This window comes from Sciurus vulgaris (genome assembly GCF_902686455.1).
Source record: "Sciurus vulgaris genome assembly, chromosome: 2".
Lineage (NCBI taxonomy): Eukaryota > Metazoa > Chordata > Mammalia > Rodentia > Sciuridae > Sciurus > Sciurus vulgaris.
In genome coordinates this window covers 150,938,596-150,953,760 of record NC_136462.1, presented here as the reverse complement: position 1 = coordinate 150,953,760, position 15,165 = coordinate 150,938,596, and the positions used below count along the sequence as shown (strand labels likewise).

Genomic DNA, 15,165 nt, shown 5'->3' with positions numbered 1-15,165 from the left:
GGAAATACTGCTTCCTAGCAAGGCAAGGGACTGCTGACAGAATACCCAAATCCAATATCAGAATCAGAGATACAGAAATTCAGGTGCTTTGAACACAGGGCAGGAAAGAACACCTGAGAATCCAGTTGATAATAATACTGGAGCTGGTTCACTGCAGAGGAAAGGGGCAACCCAGGTAGAAAGAGAGACAGAATCTGCAAAGAAAACTTGTCACAGAGGAACCCATGGAACAAAAGGTAGTCTGAACTTGACTCAGAGGCAGTGCAGGAAGCTGGTGTGTGAGGGGTGCCCTGTGTTTCCTGGCTGAAAAGCAAGGAGCTGACGCTGGATACCCTCCTGAAGCAACCATGTGGTGCCTTCCTGCTGCGGAGTAGGGACTCTCCTATCTGTGCCTGCTATGAGATCCAGAGTTCATGTAGAAGGGTACAACTGGGGAAGGCACAGAAGGGATTAGGCCCAGGAGGACTCAGGCCAGGGATACTGAGTGCTTCTCACTTTCCCTTTAGGTTTGGCAACTTGCAGGATTAACCAAAGAGAACTCAGAAACTGGATAGGCAGGCAGATCTGCTAAGGATCTGATCTTAGGAAGAACACATTATGGGCCCTGGAGTGTGCAAGAGGCAAGGCAATCCCTTTGATCCAAGAGTGGAGTTCTCAGGAAGTTCCACAAGATCCCGACACCCAGCAGAGATCCTGACACCACAAAACAAAGTTTGAAAGGTTGGACAGAGCTGAAAACACTAGCATCTGAACTTCATGTTTATAACTCTGCACCAACCCCACCCTAGGAGTGCATCTACCTAGTTTGCACAGGCAAAATTCCAATGGTAACTACCTCTCATTCTGTCCTACCTCAACCTGGCAAGAAGGGAAGCTAGGAGCTGTAACAACCGACTTGGGTTTCAGCCCAGTCCAGCGGGCACTGAGTGAGCAACTCAGAGAAGATGAACTTCACAGCCCCCAGCCCTGGCTCTCCCTGAGGGAGACACAGGCCATGAAGATGTTTCTTCATGGACAACATGGCACAGGCAGTGAACATCTGTTCTTGTCAATAGTTTTGACGCCCTCAGTGGAAACAATCCTTTCATTTTTTTCAGTAATTTTTTTTTCTTTTCTCCTTTTTTCTATTAAGCATGAGTGTGAGTGGGTGTAGGTATAGGGGTGTGGGTGTGTGTGTGTGTGTGTGTGTGTGTGTGTGTTCTATCTGTGCTGATTGACTCAAGGACATACATATGTATACATTTGTTTTTCTCTCTTTTTATCCTTTTTTCCTTTATTTTTCTTCTTCTCCCTCCCTGCCTTTTCTTTCTTCACTCCTTTGTTATATTGCCTTGGGTTGACTTTAGAGGGTTAGGGGCTTTTGCTTGTTTTGGTTCGACTTTTTATTTGTTGGGTTTTGTTTCTCTTATTACTCTCCCTCGCCAATCTTTCCCCTTCACCAGTCAAATTCCCTTGTTCTCTCTTTCTCTCTCTCATTATTTCTTTCTTTCATGTTGTATTCCTCTTTCTTTACAGCCATCACTGGCTACCTCTATCCTGCTGGTATCTCTGCTCACTTTTGAATATTTTAAACTTTCTTTTGCTTTATTACTCCATTTTATTTTCTCTTAATGAACTGCAATTTTACTATCATTAACAACAATTTGGTTTAAATAATTATTGCCTTCATCATTCATGTTATGCACTGGGGAAGGCAGAGTTGACACGTGCTGCGCACTGGGGAAGGCAGAGTTGACACGTGCTGCATACTTTAAGTAGAGCTAGTTTACAGATTTTATTGTTTCTGTTGTTAAATGATGACCCTGCCACTCCTCCTTTTGTGCTAATTGACAGTGTACATGCCATAGTAGGCACCAGACCCTTACTCAAATGCTATATATTGATCACTACTATTGTTGCCATTACTTGTTTCTCATTTTTCTGAGAGGAGCTGGGAAGTAACTGGTATACTACAAGTTCACAGGGTAGAGATTCCACAGTGGGACTACACCCACAACTTGGTAAGGCAACAGTGCACCTTTCCCAGACTAAAAATTACCCTGATCAAGTTTCAACAATGTTTTAACACATAGGACAGGGGAGATAAAAACCCCAAACCAAAGACTAGGCTTCAAGTAGAAATGACTAGAGGGGGACATCAGGTCCCACTCTTGGTTATCTACTCCTACAGCAAAATCAGAGAAAGATTTCTAAAGGATGGATCAAAAAAAAAAAAAAAAAAAAAAGCCACAGTGTTATAGAGCTCTATAAAAATGAATTAATTCAGCAGTTCTGCAATGGCAAACTGAGAGGCATTGGCAGCTAAAACTAACATTTGTATTACACTGAACATATATGTTGAAGCCAAGAGATACCAACAACTTATTACAAAACAGACAACTATACACCAATGGACATCCTCACAAAAGAGAAAAAGGGGATAAAGAAACTGTGGTATATATATACAATGGAATATTACTCAGCTATAAAGAATAATAAAACTATGGCATTTGCAGGCAAATGGATGAAATTGGAGAATATCATGTTAAGTGAGATAAGCCAATCTCAAAAATCCAAAAGAGGAATGATCTCACTGATAAGCAAATGATGATACTTAATGGGGGGTAGGAGGGGGACAAGAATGGAGGAAGGAGGGACTGTATAGAGGGAAAAGAGAGGTGGGAGGGGTGGGGGGGAGGAAAAAACGGAATGAATCAAACATCATTACTCTATGTAAATATATGAATATGCAAATGGTATGCTGTTACTCCATGTACAAACTGAAACAACATGTATCCCATTTGTTTACAATAAAAATAAATTAAAAAAAAAAAAAAAAGAGAAAAAGGATCAATCTCAAGAGATCCACAGGTCCAAAACCTCAGAAACCATGAGGTGAGGACTGGGGTTGTAGCTTATGGGAGAGTGCTTGCCTGGCACGTGTAAGGCACTGGGTTCGATCTTCAGCACCATATAAAAATAAATGAATAAAATAAAGGCATTGTGTCCATCTCCAACTAAAAATATTTTTTAAAAAAGAACTCATGAGGAAATAAAACATGCCACCCCTCAAAAATTACAATCCCCCAACAAAGTAATACTTAGACATGAAAGGAGCTGAAATTCCACAGGAAGATTTTAAAAATTGATTATTAAAATAATTGAGTTAAAAGAAGATCTAAGGAATAAATTAAGAGAGCAATTACAGGAGATGAAACACCATTTCAGCAATGAAAGTTTCCAAACAGAAAACAGTCAGAACTCCTAGAAATGAAAGACAAGAAATCAAACTTTAAAAATCACTTGAAAATATCACCAACCACCAGATTGTACTGAAAACAAAATCTCAGGCCTGAAGGACAGATTATTTGAGCAGGAGCATCCCACAAACACTAAAGAAAAATAAAGAAAAAACTATAATAAAAATATATAAGAACTCTGAGAGAACATTAAGAGACAAAACTTACACAGGATAGATAAGGGCAGAGCATACAGGTTAATGACATTAAGAACATTTTCATTAAGATGATAGCAAAAAAAAAATTTCAAACCTTAGGAATGCAGTGGATGGCCACATACAGGACACGTATAGAACCCCAAAGAGATAATCTCAAAAAAAAAAAAAAAACCCTCCAAGACATATCATAATCAAAATGCCTAACATAAGAAACAGAATATTTAAAAAACTGCATGAGAAAATATCAGATCACTTTTAGAGGTAGACCAACAAAATTCATTTTAGACTTCTCAAACTCCAAAAGTCAGGATAAACTGAAAGAATTTGTGACCACTAAACCAGCACTAAAGAAAATACTTAAGGAAATGCTATAAAAAGAAGAACTCAAAAAAGAAACCTCAGAATCTCAAATAGATGAAGCTCTCCAGAACAACAATTAAGCAAATGAAAATTAATAACAAGTTAAATTCATGAAACAAACCAAAATGACAAGATAATTAACATCTCTCCAAAATAACTCTGAATGCAAATGGTCTTGGCTCTCCAATTAAAAGACACAGACTGGCAGAGTGAATTAGTAAACAAGACCCAACCATAGACTGTTTGCGAGAGACTCATCTTATAGGCAAACATATTCACTGACAGAAGATTGATACAATATACATAAATGAATAAATGTAATTTATCACGTAAACAGAATAAAGGACAAAAATCATATGATCATCTCAATAGATACAGAAAAAGTCCTTGGCAAAATTCAGCACCAATTCATGTTTAAAACCCTTAAGATACTAGGAATAGAAGGAATTCACTTCAACACCATAAAGGTTATATGACAAAACCAAAGCCAACATCATACTGGACAGAGAAAACTGAGAGTATTTACTCTAAAATCAGGAACAAGATAAAGGTGTCCATTCATACCACTCCAACTCAATACACTTCTTGAAACTCAAGCAAGAGCAATCAAGTAAGAGAAAAAATTTAAAGGATACAAAGAGGAAAAGAAGTTTTCAAACTATCTCTGCTGATGATATGATTCTAGTGGACCCAAAAACTCCACCAGCATACTTCTAAACCTGATAAACAAATTCAGCAAAGTAGCAGGTTACAAGATCAACACACAAAAATCAGTAGGTTTCTTATAATCTAATAATGAATCTGACAAAATAAAGAAAATCACTCCATTCACAATAACCTCAAAAAACCCCCAGAAAACAAAACCTTGAGAATAAATCTAACCAAGGAGGTGAAAGACTTTGCCAGTGAAAATTATAAAATGTTAAAGAAAGAAATAGAGGAAGACCTTAGAACAGGGAAAGACAGTATAGGTGTAATTAATATCATAAGTAGGTAGAATTAATATCATAAAATGGCCATTTTATCAAAAGCCATCTACAGATTCAATGCCATTCCCATCAAAATACCAATGACATTCTTCACAGAACTAGAAAAAAGTCTTAAATTTATATGGGAGAATAAAAGACCCAGAATAGCCAAAGCAATCCTGAGCAGCAAGAGCAATGTTGGAGGCATCACAATACCTGATCTCAAATTAAACAACAGAGCTATGTGACAAAAACAGCTTACTGGCATAAAAATATGCATGAAGACCAGTGGAACAGACTAGAATACACAGAGACAAATCCACATAAATACAGTCATTTGGAAAATGAAGCTGATCAAATTATGATATGTACATATATGAATATATCACACTGCATTCCAAGGTTACATATAACTATAAACAACTAGCTTTCTTCTTCTCACATTCATGCTTTCTCTCCTACTTACTTTCTTTCTCTCTCCTCTTCGCTTTTCACGCTCTTTTGCACGCGCTTTCTCTCTTTTCCTCTCGTTTTCTCTCTTACCTTGTAGGGAGACATTCTGTTTGTTTAATAAACCCTCTTATGTGACTTCCCATGTCCAGAATAGTTTCTGGGTTCTTACATTGCTGCCATGACTCAGATGGGCTCTTCCACTGTCTCTTAAGCAAGTGGAACCCCATCTGATGCCCCAGTGCCCCCCGGACACGGCCTCACCTTCCATTCACCCAGATGCTCTGCTTTGCTCTGCATTCATTGCCTGACTTCAGATTGGCGAGTTCCCTAGGCGGTTGCCCTAAGCCAACTTAAACACTCCTCTGCCAACCTGAGAAGCGACCACTGAGTGTCCAGGGCCCTCAAGGTGGCTGAGGGGTGGGGGTACCCCCAGCCACGACTTTTATAGTTATGGCTGGCCCCCTTAGTTGGTCTTATCTGCCGGGTGGGTTCCGGATTTTATGGTGGAGATTCTCTCTCAGGGTTGAGGCCCCTCTTCATGTTTACACTTGCTCTCAAAAACCCTGACGTCAGGTCCTCAGCTCTCTCAGCTTTTGCCTGGACCACATTGATGCTGTGTGATGACCCCATCGATGTGCTGCCTTCTTGTCTCCAGCCAACTAATCTGTGGCCTCGGGATGCCGGGGCACAGACTCAGCTGTATCAGTCTCCACCATGGGATCTGGGTCCTCCATTCTGGCAGATTCACCCCTGGGATTAGACAACTTTAGAAACCTTTGCCTGACCCCCAGATTAAAGCCATCAAAACTTAATGATATTTGGCCACAGTACCCTTTGGATAATCAATCCAAAATGGCCACATAATGGCACACAGCTTCTGTGAGCAAGTGGGCAAATGGAAAGGGATTCCTTATCTTCAAGTCTCTTCTTTCTTGCACTTCTTTGCTCTTCCTGCAAACTCGAATGCCTCCTTTGGCTTCTTCTCCTTCTCTTAATCCCTCCTCCTCCTCCGACTTCGACTCAGCTAACAAACCACCCCCATATCGGTCCGCTATGGCAGAGGACTTCCGGCAGCCCCTGTTTCTCCACCTCCTTTGCCCCGTTCTGTTTCTGCTTCCATTCCCCTGCCCAGCCCACCTAGTCCTCCAGCCACAAGGTCCCAAGCACATATTCTAGTCCCCCCTATGGGAGTTGGCCGGTGTGGAGGGAGTAACCAGCCCAATAGTCAGTGGCATGTCCCAGTAAGGAGTATGATATAGCAGCCCCATTCCTCACAAGTAGTGGGAGATATTGTTTCACAATTTTCTGCATGCAAACCTGAATTGATTACTAACCAGGAAAAAGGGTTAAAATGCCCTAGGCATCAAGTTTCTGCTAGAACCTGTTAGCTCTTTTCAGATCTCAGTCAAGGCTTACATTGAAATGTAAATGGAGGAAGCCAGAAGGCACAGTGGGAGACCAGTCTCAAACCCAAGAAAAAAAAGTGTCCATTTTAAATTTCTCCTAGGCTGTAACACAGAACGCTGTATCTCTCCCTCTCACCTCTTCTCTCTGCCCTTCTCTTTCTCACTCTCTTATGCTATAATTACTGGCCATTATCATTTTTCTTCTAGGATTCTTGTTTTTCTTAAATGCTATATTTTTGAGCTCACAATTTTGATCCTACATACCTAGGTTAATGATTTTTGATCAGTTTTTTATCCAACTCTATAGTTATTTTTGAACATCTGTTACATTGCAATGGAGATAAACATTACAAGGCCTTTGCTTTTGTGTTATATACATGGACATAAAAATAAAATTTAAAAAATGGATCAAAATAATTTTAATTCATGTGATTTTTAAAGGTTCAATTTAAATTGGGTGAACTAATAGAAGTAAAATGTCTTTAAAATTAACTCACAATTCTCTAGGTGGTCAAACTAATAAAATGTTGATGTTTATAAAATGTCTAACATCAATTTTTCTAGGACTTTTCTTCAACAGGAAAGAGATGGCAAATACTGTTGGTACACTTGTCTGATATCTTGTTTTGTTTTATTTTGTTTTGTTTTACAATAAGATGAGTGCACTAAAGTTAACAGGTATGGGATTACTCAAATGTGTTTGTTAGAGACATCTGATTAATTTACAAAGTTATTGAATAACATCGAGTACTCTCAACTCCTTAAATTCCATGGAGTAATATACTTAAACATTACTGGTGTTTTCATAGGTTGGTAAAATTTACTCTTAATATTATGTCAGTTAAGTTCTATTCTTTAGAACATCTAGTCTTGAAAATCAGGGTTTTTACAATTATGGTTAAACAACAATTGTTAAAGTATTGTACTATGTTACAGAGTCTAAATTTTCCTTTAAAAAAACTAAATTTGGTAATAATTGTGAAACAGTCATTCTTTGTATATTAAATGTGTTCATATTTTCCAGGTATACAAACCTTTAAAGCAGAAAATTTATCAAGCTGCTATTCTCCAAATTAAACTTGTCTGTATTGTTAATTTTAAACTTATAAGAAGAGTAAACGTTATTGGGGATTTATTTCTATCATTTAATGTTCTATTATAGGACCTGTCATCAATAGGGAATATGTAAAATTTGTTACTTTTTATACTGAGATAAAAAAAAGATTAAATGTAAACGTATTTGTAAAAGTTAGTGAGAGCCTGATTTGTTTAAAGGTTAATATCGTGAAACATTAAAGCATTTTGCCACTGTGCCACACAAAAGGAAAGTTAAAAGCTCTCTCAGCCTTTCTTTAATTCATGTTTTAGATATAATGTTAAATTGTGTTAACTAATGTTCACATAGACTCAGGAATCAATATATGTAAACTTCTTAAAATGACATTTAAGAAAGGAGTAAAGATCAACATAAAAATTAGAACACTTCACTTAAGATTTGTAAAGAGCCACGCCTTACCTGAGATAAGGCTCTGCCTCCCCTCTCACCCTGCTGCATGTTAAAATGGCTCCAAAGTAAACCAGACTTTAACTCATTTAAAGTTGTGTTCAAAAGTTTGATGTTTGTTGTGAAGATTACTGTGATCTCAAACAGGGGATATAATAAATAACTCTGCTAAAATTCAAGATAGCTATTGCACAAACTGAATGTTTTACTGTTGGTGATTCCATTTTGTATTTTCCTTGTAAACTCTTAACTGTTGCCTGATTAATATTTTGCAGAAGTACTGCTTCAAGAGCAAACACCATAAATTAACTTGAAATAAACAGTAAGCCATCACCTACAGGACAGATAATGTAGACACCAATTAGAAAAAAGGGGGTAAATAACTGTAAAGTTATAGATATTGATGTTAAAGCCCAGCACTCTTACTTTATGACTGGTGAGACTGGTTTGCTGGATGGTTAAGATCAAACTTAGAGAGTGAAATTAAATACAGAGGCCAATAAAAGTCAGTATTTGGGTCTTGCCCTCAGTCAATCTAAACTCAGGGAACAAGAGGACTTCTCCAAGGAGCTTTGAAACTCTGGGTCACACGTCCTCTCGATCAGGGAGGTTGATGAGACCACTAGAGGATAAAAAGCCAATCAGTGCACCTGCTACAGAGGAGTCACTGGAAAAGGGAGACATCCCTGATGCTTCCAAGGGAAGTCACCTCATTGAGGAGACCCTGCCTAATGAATGGCACTACCTAAGAAGCTGCTCTAAAGTTCCCCATGAATGACCCCTGTGGGAACTCAGCTGACTCTTTAACAAGACAGGAACAGGTCAATTTGACCAGCTTGATCTTAGACACCTAGCAGAACAGTTAAAACCAAAATATAGCCATTCTTGGGCATTTAAAAGAAACAGTAGTTACATTTGTAACTTAAAATATACACTTGTGTTAGCCCACTAGAATAAAGACTGGAAGCTACAAAAGAGAGATTCTAAGGCAAATGTGCCTGATAACTATCAAGAGAAACTGCCAGAGTCAGAAGTTTTCAGTCAGTTTAAGGCCTACAGACACAGGTAGGCTTAATCTATGTTTGCTAGTAATGGAAATAGAGAGATCTCTACTACATGTTGTGTTTACATTCCTGATAACCTGGACAATGTTAAAGTTTCCAAATAAGGCCTTGTCCTCTCCAGCCTTTGTTAGGCTTTGTTATGGGAACAACTTCTCAGTTCTTCCACACCCCTGGTGACGGATTATTGACTTCTGTCATCTTCATGATATTCATTGGCATGTTCCAGATTCTGCAACATTTATTTTGTACTAATCTCATTTCAGTACTCATGTCTTTTTGTTCTTCTCTCATAGAAGCACCCATGCCCAGATGCCTTTACAACCTGCTCTTCCCCAACCAGACTTCTACCATGGACCCCTCGATTGACCCATTTCTAAAAAGGGAACTCCAAACTGCTTGCCCCACGCTGCCCCCTTCCAGCTCAAAGAAGCCAGAGCGGTCATCATACCCCTTTCCCTACAGCAGTAAGGCGTTCCTAAAACTAGAGGGGGGAATGAAGCCAGAATTGGCGACAGGCAGTTAGTGTAGAAATAGGGGATCAGTCAAATCGAGGAAATGAAGTCCATGAAAGCCATCTGCCTCTGGAAATCTGGAAGTTGGAGACCGTCCCTGGAGGAATGGACTTTTTGCATCTCACTTGCAAAACCTGGCCTAGTTATGAGGGCAGGAAGGAGAGATAAGGGGGGAAAGAACTGGAGAACAAAAGATTTTCTTATAAAAACAGAAAAGGGGGAATATAATATAAAGCTGCTCCTCCGCCTTTACACTGGTCATTTCCCCGCCTCCCAACTTCTTGTCAGTCTGTGAACATCCTAGCTAGCTCATCAATCAGCTTGCAAGTGTTCTTCTCCGTTATTGGTCCTGTTAACCCCGGGGAATTCGACTGCTTAAGAATAGCTCTCCCGCCATTTTTCTCTCTCTCTTCTTCTCCTCACATTCATGCTTTCTCTCCTACTCACTTTCTTTCTCTCTCCTCTTCACTTTTCACACTCTTCTGTGCACTCTCTCTCTATTCCTCTCATTTTCTCTCTTACCCTGCAGAGAGATGCTGTTTACTTAATAAACCCTCTTATGTGAAAAAAAATTAAAATAAACAACTAAATAGAAGGAAGACCAAAAGAGTAAAGGCAGGAACCCGGGAGATGGAGGGAAGGGGATACTACGAGGGCTAGAAATGAAGCAAGTGGTTATTTGCATTTATGAATATGTCAAAATAAGCCGATTATTACCTATAACTATAATGCAGTAATAAAACAACATGAAAAATACAGAATGTAAAAAAGAGAAAGGAAGAAGAAAGAGCTACAATCAATCATTTAAGTTTCCCTCTTAGGAAACTGGAAAAGAACAGCAAATTAAATGCAAAGTAAGCAGAAGAAATTAATTATAAAAATTAGAGCAAAATTCAATGAATGTGAAAATGGGAAATCAACAGAGAAAATCTACAAAACCAAAAGTTGCTTTTTAAGATGATCTATATAATTGATATTTTATTAGTTAGCCTCTAGCTATGCTAAGGAAAGAAAGAAAAGAAACAAAATACTATTATGAGAAATTAAAGAAGAGATACTGTTACAGATCAGAACCCATAGATACTAAAGGAAGAATAAAAGAATATTATGGGCAACTCTATGCCCACAAATCTCATAATCCAGTTGCGTTGAACTCACTTCTTGAAAAAAATACAATCTGCCCACACTCACATAAGGAAAAATCAACAATATGAGTAGGCCTATATCTATTAAAAGAAATTTAACCATAATTAAGTACCTTCAAAAACAGAAAACACTGAACCCAAGTAGACTTATCATTATATTCAACCAAATTCTTCAGGAAGAAATTATACCAATTCTTTACAATCTATGTCAGAAGCAGAGGGAATACTTCCTAACTCATTTTTCTATGAGTTAGGAAGTATATATATATACACACACATATATACACACACACACACACACACACAATAGTCCTCAATAAAACATTAGTAAATAAAACCCAACAATGTACAGAAAGACTTATGCACCACAACCAAATGGACTGTATCCCAGGTATAAAATTCTAGCTTAGTAGTTAAAAATCAGTTAATATAATTCATCACATTAACAGGCTAAAGGAAAAAACAACACATGACCATATCAGGAGATTCAGAAAAAGTATTTGACAAAATCCAACACTATTCATAATTAAAACTCTCAGCAAACTAGGAATAAAAGAGAATTTCCTCAACTTGACAATAAATATTTACAAAAAAAATTACATTAACATTTTTGGTGGTGAGAAACTAGATACTTTTCCTCTAAGACCAGGAACAAGGCAAAGTTGCTCCCTTTCAGCACTACTTTTTAATATGATCCTGGAAGTCCTAACTCATGCAATAAAACAAGAGTTCAAAGTTCCCCTTCAGGTCTGAGAATCTGGAGTGCCTGACGGTGGGTGGTGAAGTTGCTCATTTGCTGTTGTTGCTGCTTTTTTTATAAGCATAATTGAATAAATAGTAGATATCATTATTTTTTTGAAACAATTTTCAGAGTTCAGAAGAATCAGGGTGGATTTCTATCATTTCCCTGCAACCCCCACACTGTCTCTGCAGCCAATCACAGCATCCCCAAACCTCACACTCATTACAAGGGTTTATGTCTCAGTCACAGTAACATGTAACAGAGTTCTGCAAAGCTCATCTGAGAATTGGCTGTAACGCATTTCTGCTAGGATTTCAGCAAAGCATTGCTCCCAAATACCCAAAACAGTGGATTGATTTTAATAAGAAAGCCCCCCAGTGTTATCCTTCCAAACAGTGGTTCTCAAAGTGTGGTCCTCCACCAGCCTTATTGGCATCTCTGGAGAAATTGTTAGAAGTGCAAGTTCTTGGGCCCTGATCCAGACCACTGAGTTAGAAATTCTGGAGATGGGCCCAGCACTCTTTGTCATCACAAGCCCTTCAGGGGATTCGAATGCCTGTTCCCACTGGAGAATCAATGATGGAGAGGAATCACAAATCATATACTACAATCATTTGGTTGTATGCAGGTAAAGTTTACACTATTTTAAATAAGTAAAACATGATTTTTACATTAAAATAATAATAAAAAAAAAAACTATTTTGCCTGCATGAGCAAAAGTATAGAAAAAATACTGAGAGGCATCATGACACATCCCAGAATCAGGTACATGGGAGGCAGGGGTGGCTTACCTGGCAGATGCCACTGATACACATGTCCAGGGAGTCAGCATTGCAACGAGTTCCATCCAGCACTTTGGGTGCCAGCTCCACTACCAGGTTCTGTCCCCGTGCATGACATTTAAGTGCACATGGGGCAGAAGGATCATTATACTGTGGAAGCCATTCGTAATGATGCCCCTGATACTGGACATCATTGTAGGCTGAGCACTGTTGGGCTCTAAAGTCTTCTGCATCTGGAGGACAGTCCTGGAGGCAGAGAAAAAGGAATATCACCCTCTGACACATCACCCAGGGACAGGGGCCACCAGAGGGCTGAGCAAGATAGCCAGAATTTCATTAAGATCAGAGTCCACTCACCTCTTTCCATGGAGTCACCTCACTCCTTCATTATTTCCTCCTTTTTAAAAATTAGAAACTGAATCTACAGCTATGAAATTCCACATGGAATCTTTGCAATAATAATCTATACAGGGGATCATCCCATTCATTCTGATCATTTTTCCACTCAGTTATTTTTGTTTATCAGATAATTAAAGTTTACCATTTTAGGTCAACAAATTTTGCCCTAGTTTAACAATCTCAGATGTAAACTTCCAAGTGCAATACTTGGCTTTCTCCTTTTTGAAACAAGGTTAAATTAAAGGCCCTTGATTTTTCTAGGTGATTCCAGGTCTTCAGAGAACATAAATTATTATCCATGCCTTCTGTAGTCATTTCAGTGGGAGGGATTATTTGCTCCTAATTTAATCCAAAACTACTGTGCTTTGTGAAACTTGTGTCTTTGTTGCTGTTTAATTCATGTTCCTTTCTCCCTGACAGGCCCCACACTTTGCTCTTTACTGATACCAAACACCTGCCTTCCCACTGGCTATAGGATGGGCAGCAGATAATGCAGCTTGTTCAAACTCTGTCTACAACAAAAACAAGTAAATTCTAGTAAACACCCTAAGGCACTCTCATAATGATAGTAAAAAGCACTTGGACAAGTATTAATGATTCTGGGAACTTCTTACTAAATTACTGGTTCTTTCCTCTAGGCATTTCCAGAGCTAGATGCTGAATGATAAAAATGTTTACTTTCCTCATTAAAAAAATCTAATTTTGGTACACAAACTTCCTAATTAAGAAAAAAGATACAGAAAAAGGCAATATATTATTTGATCTTTTTTAATTATTAAAATAATTAGTATTCTTTGTGAGAACGTGGATATATAGTTTCAATAAAAAAATAATAGATTTTTTTAATCTAAATCTTTATATAAATCTTGGTTATCTCCCAAAGACTAGTTTCTGGAAATAAAATTTCCAAGTCAAAGAATGCATGTTTTGTGGACTATTCAAAATACTGCCAAATTGCCCTCTTGAAAGGTATTATCACCAGGTTATATAAATTCCCTTTTCTCAATATTTCTTCCCAGTTTGCTAGTAATTTCGTAATAGTCTTCCAATCTAAAGTATAAAACAGAATTTCATTGCTTTCATCCGTATTTTCTTTTTATGATTTAGATTTAATGTCTTTCATGTATATTTGCTTTTTGTACCAATTCTTCATGAATTCCCTATTTTATATCTTTTATTCATCTATCTACTGGAAAATTGTTATTCATATTTTAGCAGATAAGACTATTAACCTTCATAGTGAGGTTATCAAGTTTTGTTATTTATGTTGGAAATATTTTTTCCCATTTAATTTTGCTTTTGGTACTTTGTTTATTCTGATAAATGGTATGAGACAGAAAGTTAGCTTTATTTTTTCTCACTAATAGCTAGTAATAAATTTTCAGCCAGGATTTTAAAACATAATTTCTCCCTTTTTTACTACTTGACATTTTTTTCACCATGTGTATGCTTTGGGGTTTTGTGTTATAAACTGCCTTGCATCTTGTTTGGGGAGTAAGCAGGGAATACACAGAAAATAATTAATAACAAACTATCTCCTAGTATTAGTTGTGCTGTTTTCCTGAGAACCCCCTCCAAAGTACCATTTTGTATCCACGTTTTTGTTGTCTTAGCCATATTAAATTCTTAACTCAGGTCACAACCTATGGAAGCAAGTCAAACTGAAGAAGACTAGAACCAGATGACTTTTCTCTCTTGCAATGAGGACTCAGTCCTCCATCTGGCCATAGGCAAGATCAACAATAAAATGACATCACCTCCTTTTCCTCTAGCCACAGCCAGTTTTCTCTGTATCTGATTCCTTGAGATCAAAGAATATGTGTAAGAGAGCAGGGTGCAGGCAACTTCCCCTGCATGAGGCTACTGACATTGCTGGCACTCTCCAGGCACTGAAAGTGCTGGCTGTCTCACTCAGGACTTCTTTAACCTCCATAAGCCAATGAAGTTTTCAAAAAATAAATGGAAGTTAGTTAACAGAAGACAGCTTAGGATGACAGCTAAGCTTAGTCCCTGCCCAAAAGGTAGCCAGGTTTGTCTTCCTTGACCATAGCTGACCATCCAGGGGCAAGCATCTGACCAATGACAATGGGTCAATTTTTCCCAGGAATCTGGAATTGCAACCAAAAGACCAGAGCTCAGAACTCATGTCAGTCCAGGCTGGTCTGACCATTTCTTTTATGAGATGGCTGCTGAATCAAACCAAGGTAGTTCCCACAGCAGAGAAGAATGAATTAGATACAAAAGAAGATGATAAACCATGCATTTCAATAGAAAGAGCAAGTAGCCTGTGTTCCTTTCTGATTCCTGGGGCTTCAGGTCTTCAAGGTCTACTTCTACTTAAATTCCATTCAATACCCACAAATCTGTTCAGTGAATCCCATTTTCCTTGAGCTC

The 15,165-nt window shown here is 38.1% G+C and overlaps 1 protein-coding gene across 4 annotated transcripts in view; it reads right to left on the bottom strand.

The window, feature by feature from the left end:
• The window catches only part of LOC306654118 (endophilin-A3), a 578,788-nt gene that overhangs the window by 219,784 nt on the left and 343,839 nt on the right, over positions 1-15,165 (bottom strand). For all 4 annotated transcript variants that reach the window (XM_079127387.1, XM_079127380.1, XM_079127379.1 and 1 more), the window contains one exon: positions 12,382-12,618. In XM_079127387.1, coding sequence (XP_078983513.1) covers positions 12,382-12,618 — 237 coding nt within the window. The remainder of the gene's footprint in view (positions 1-12,381; positions 12,619-15,165) is intronic.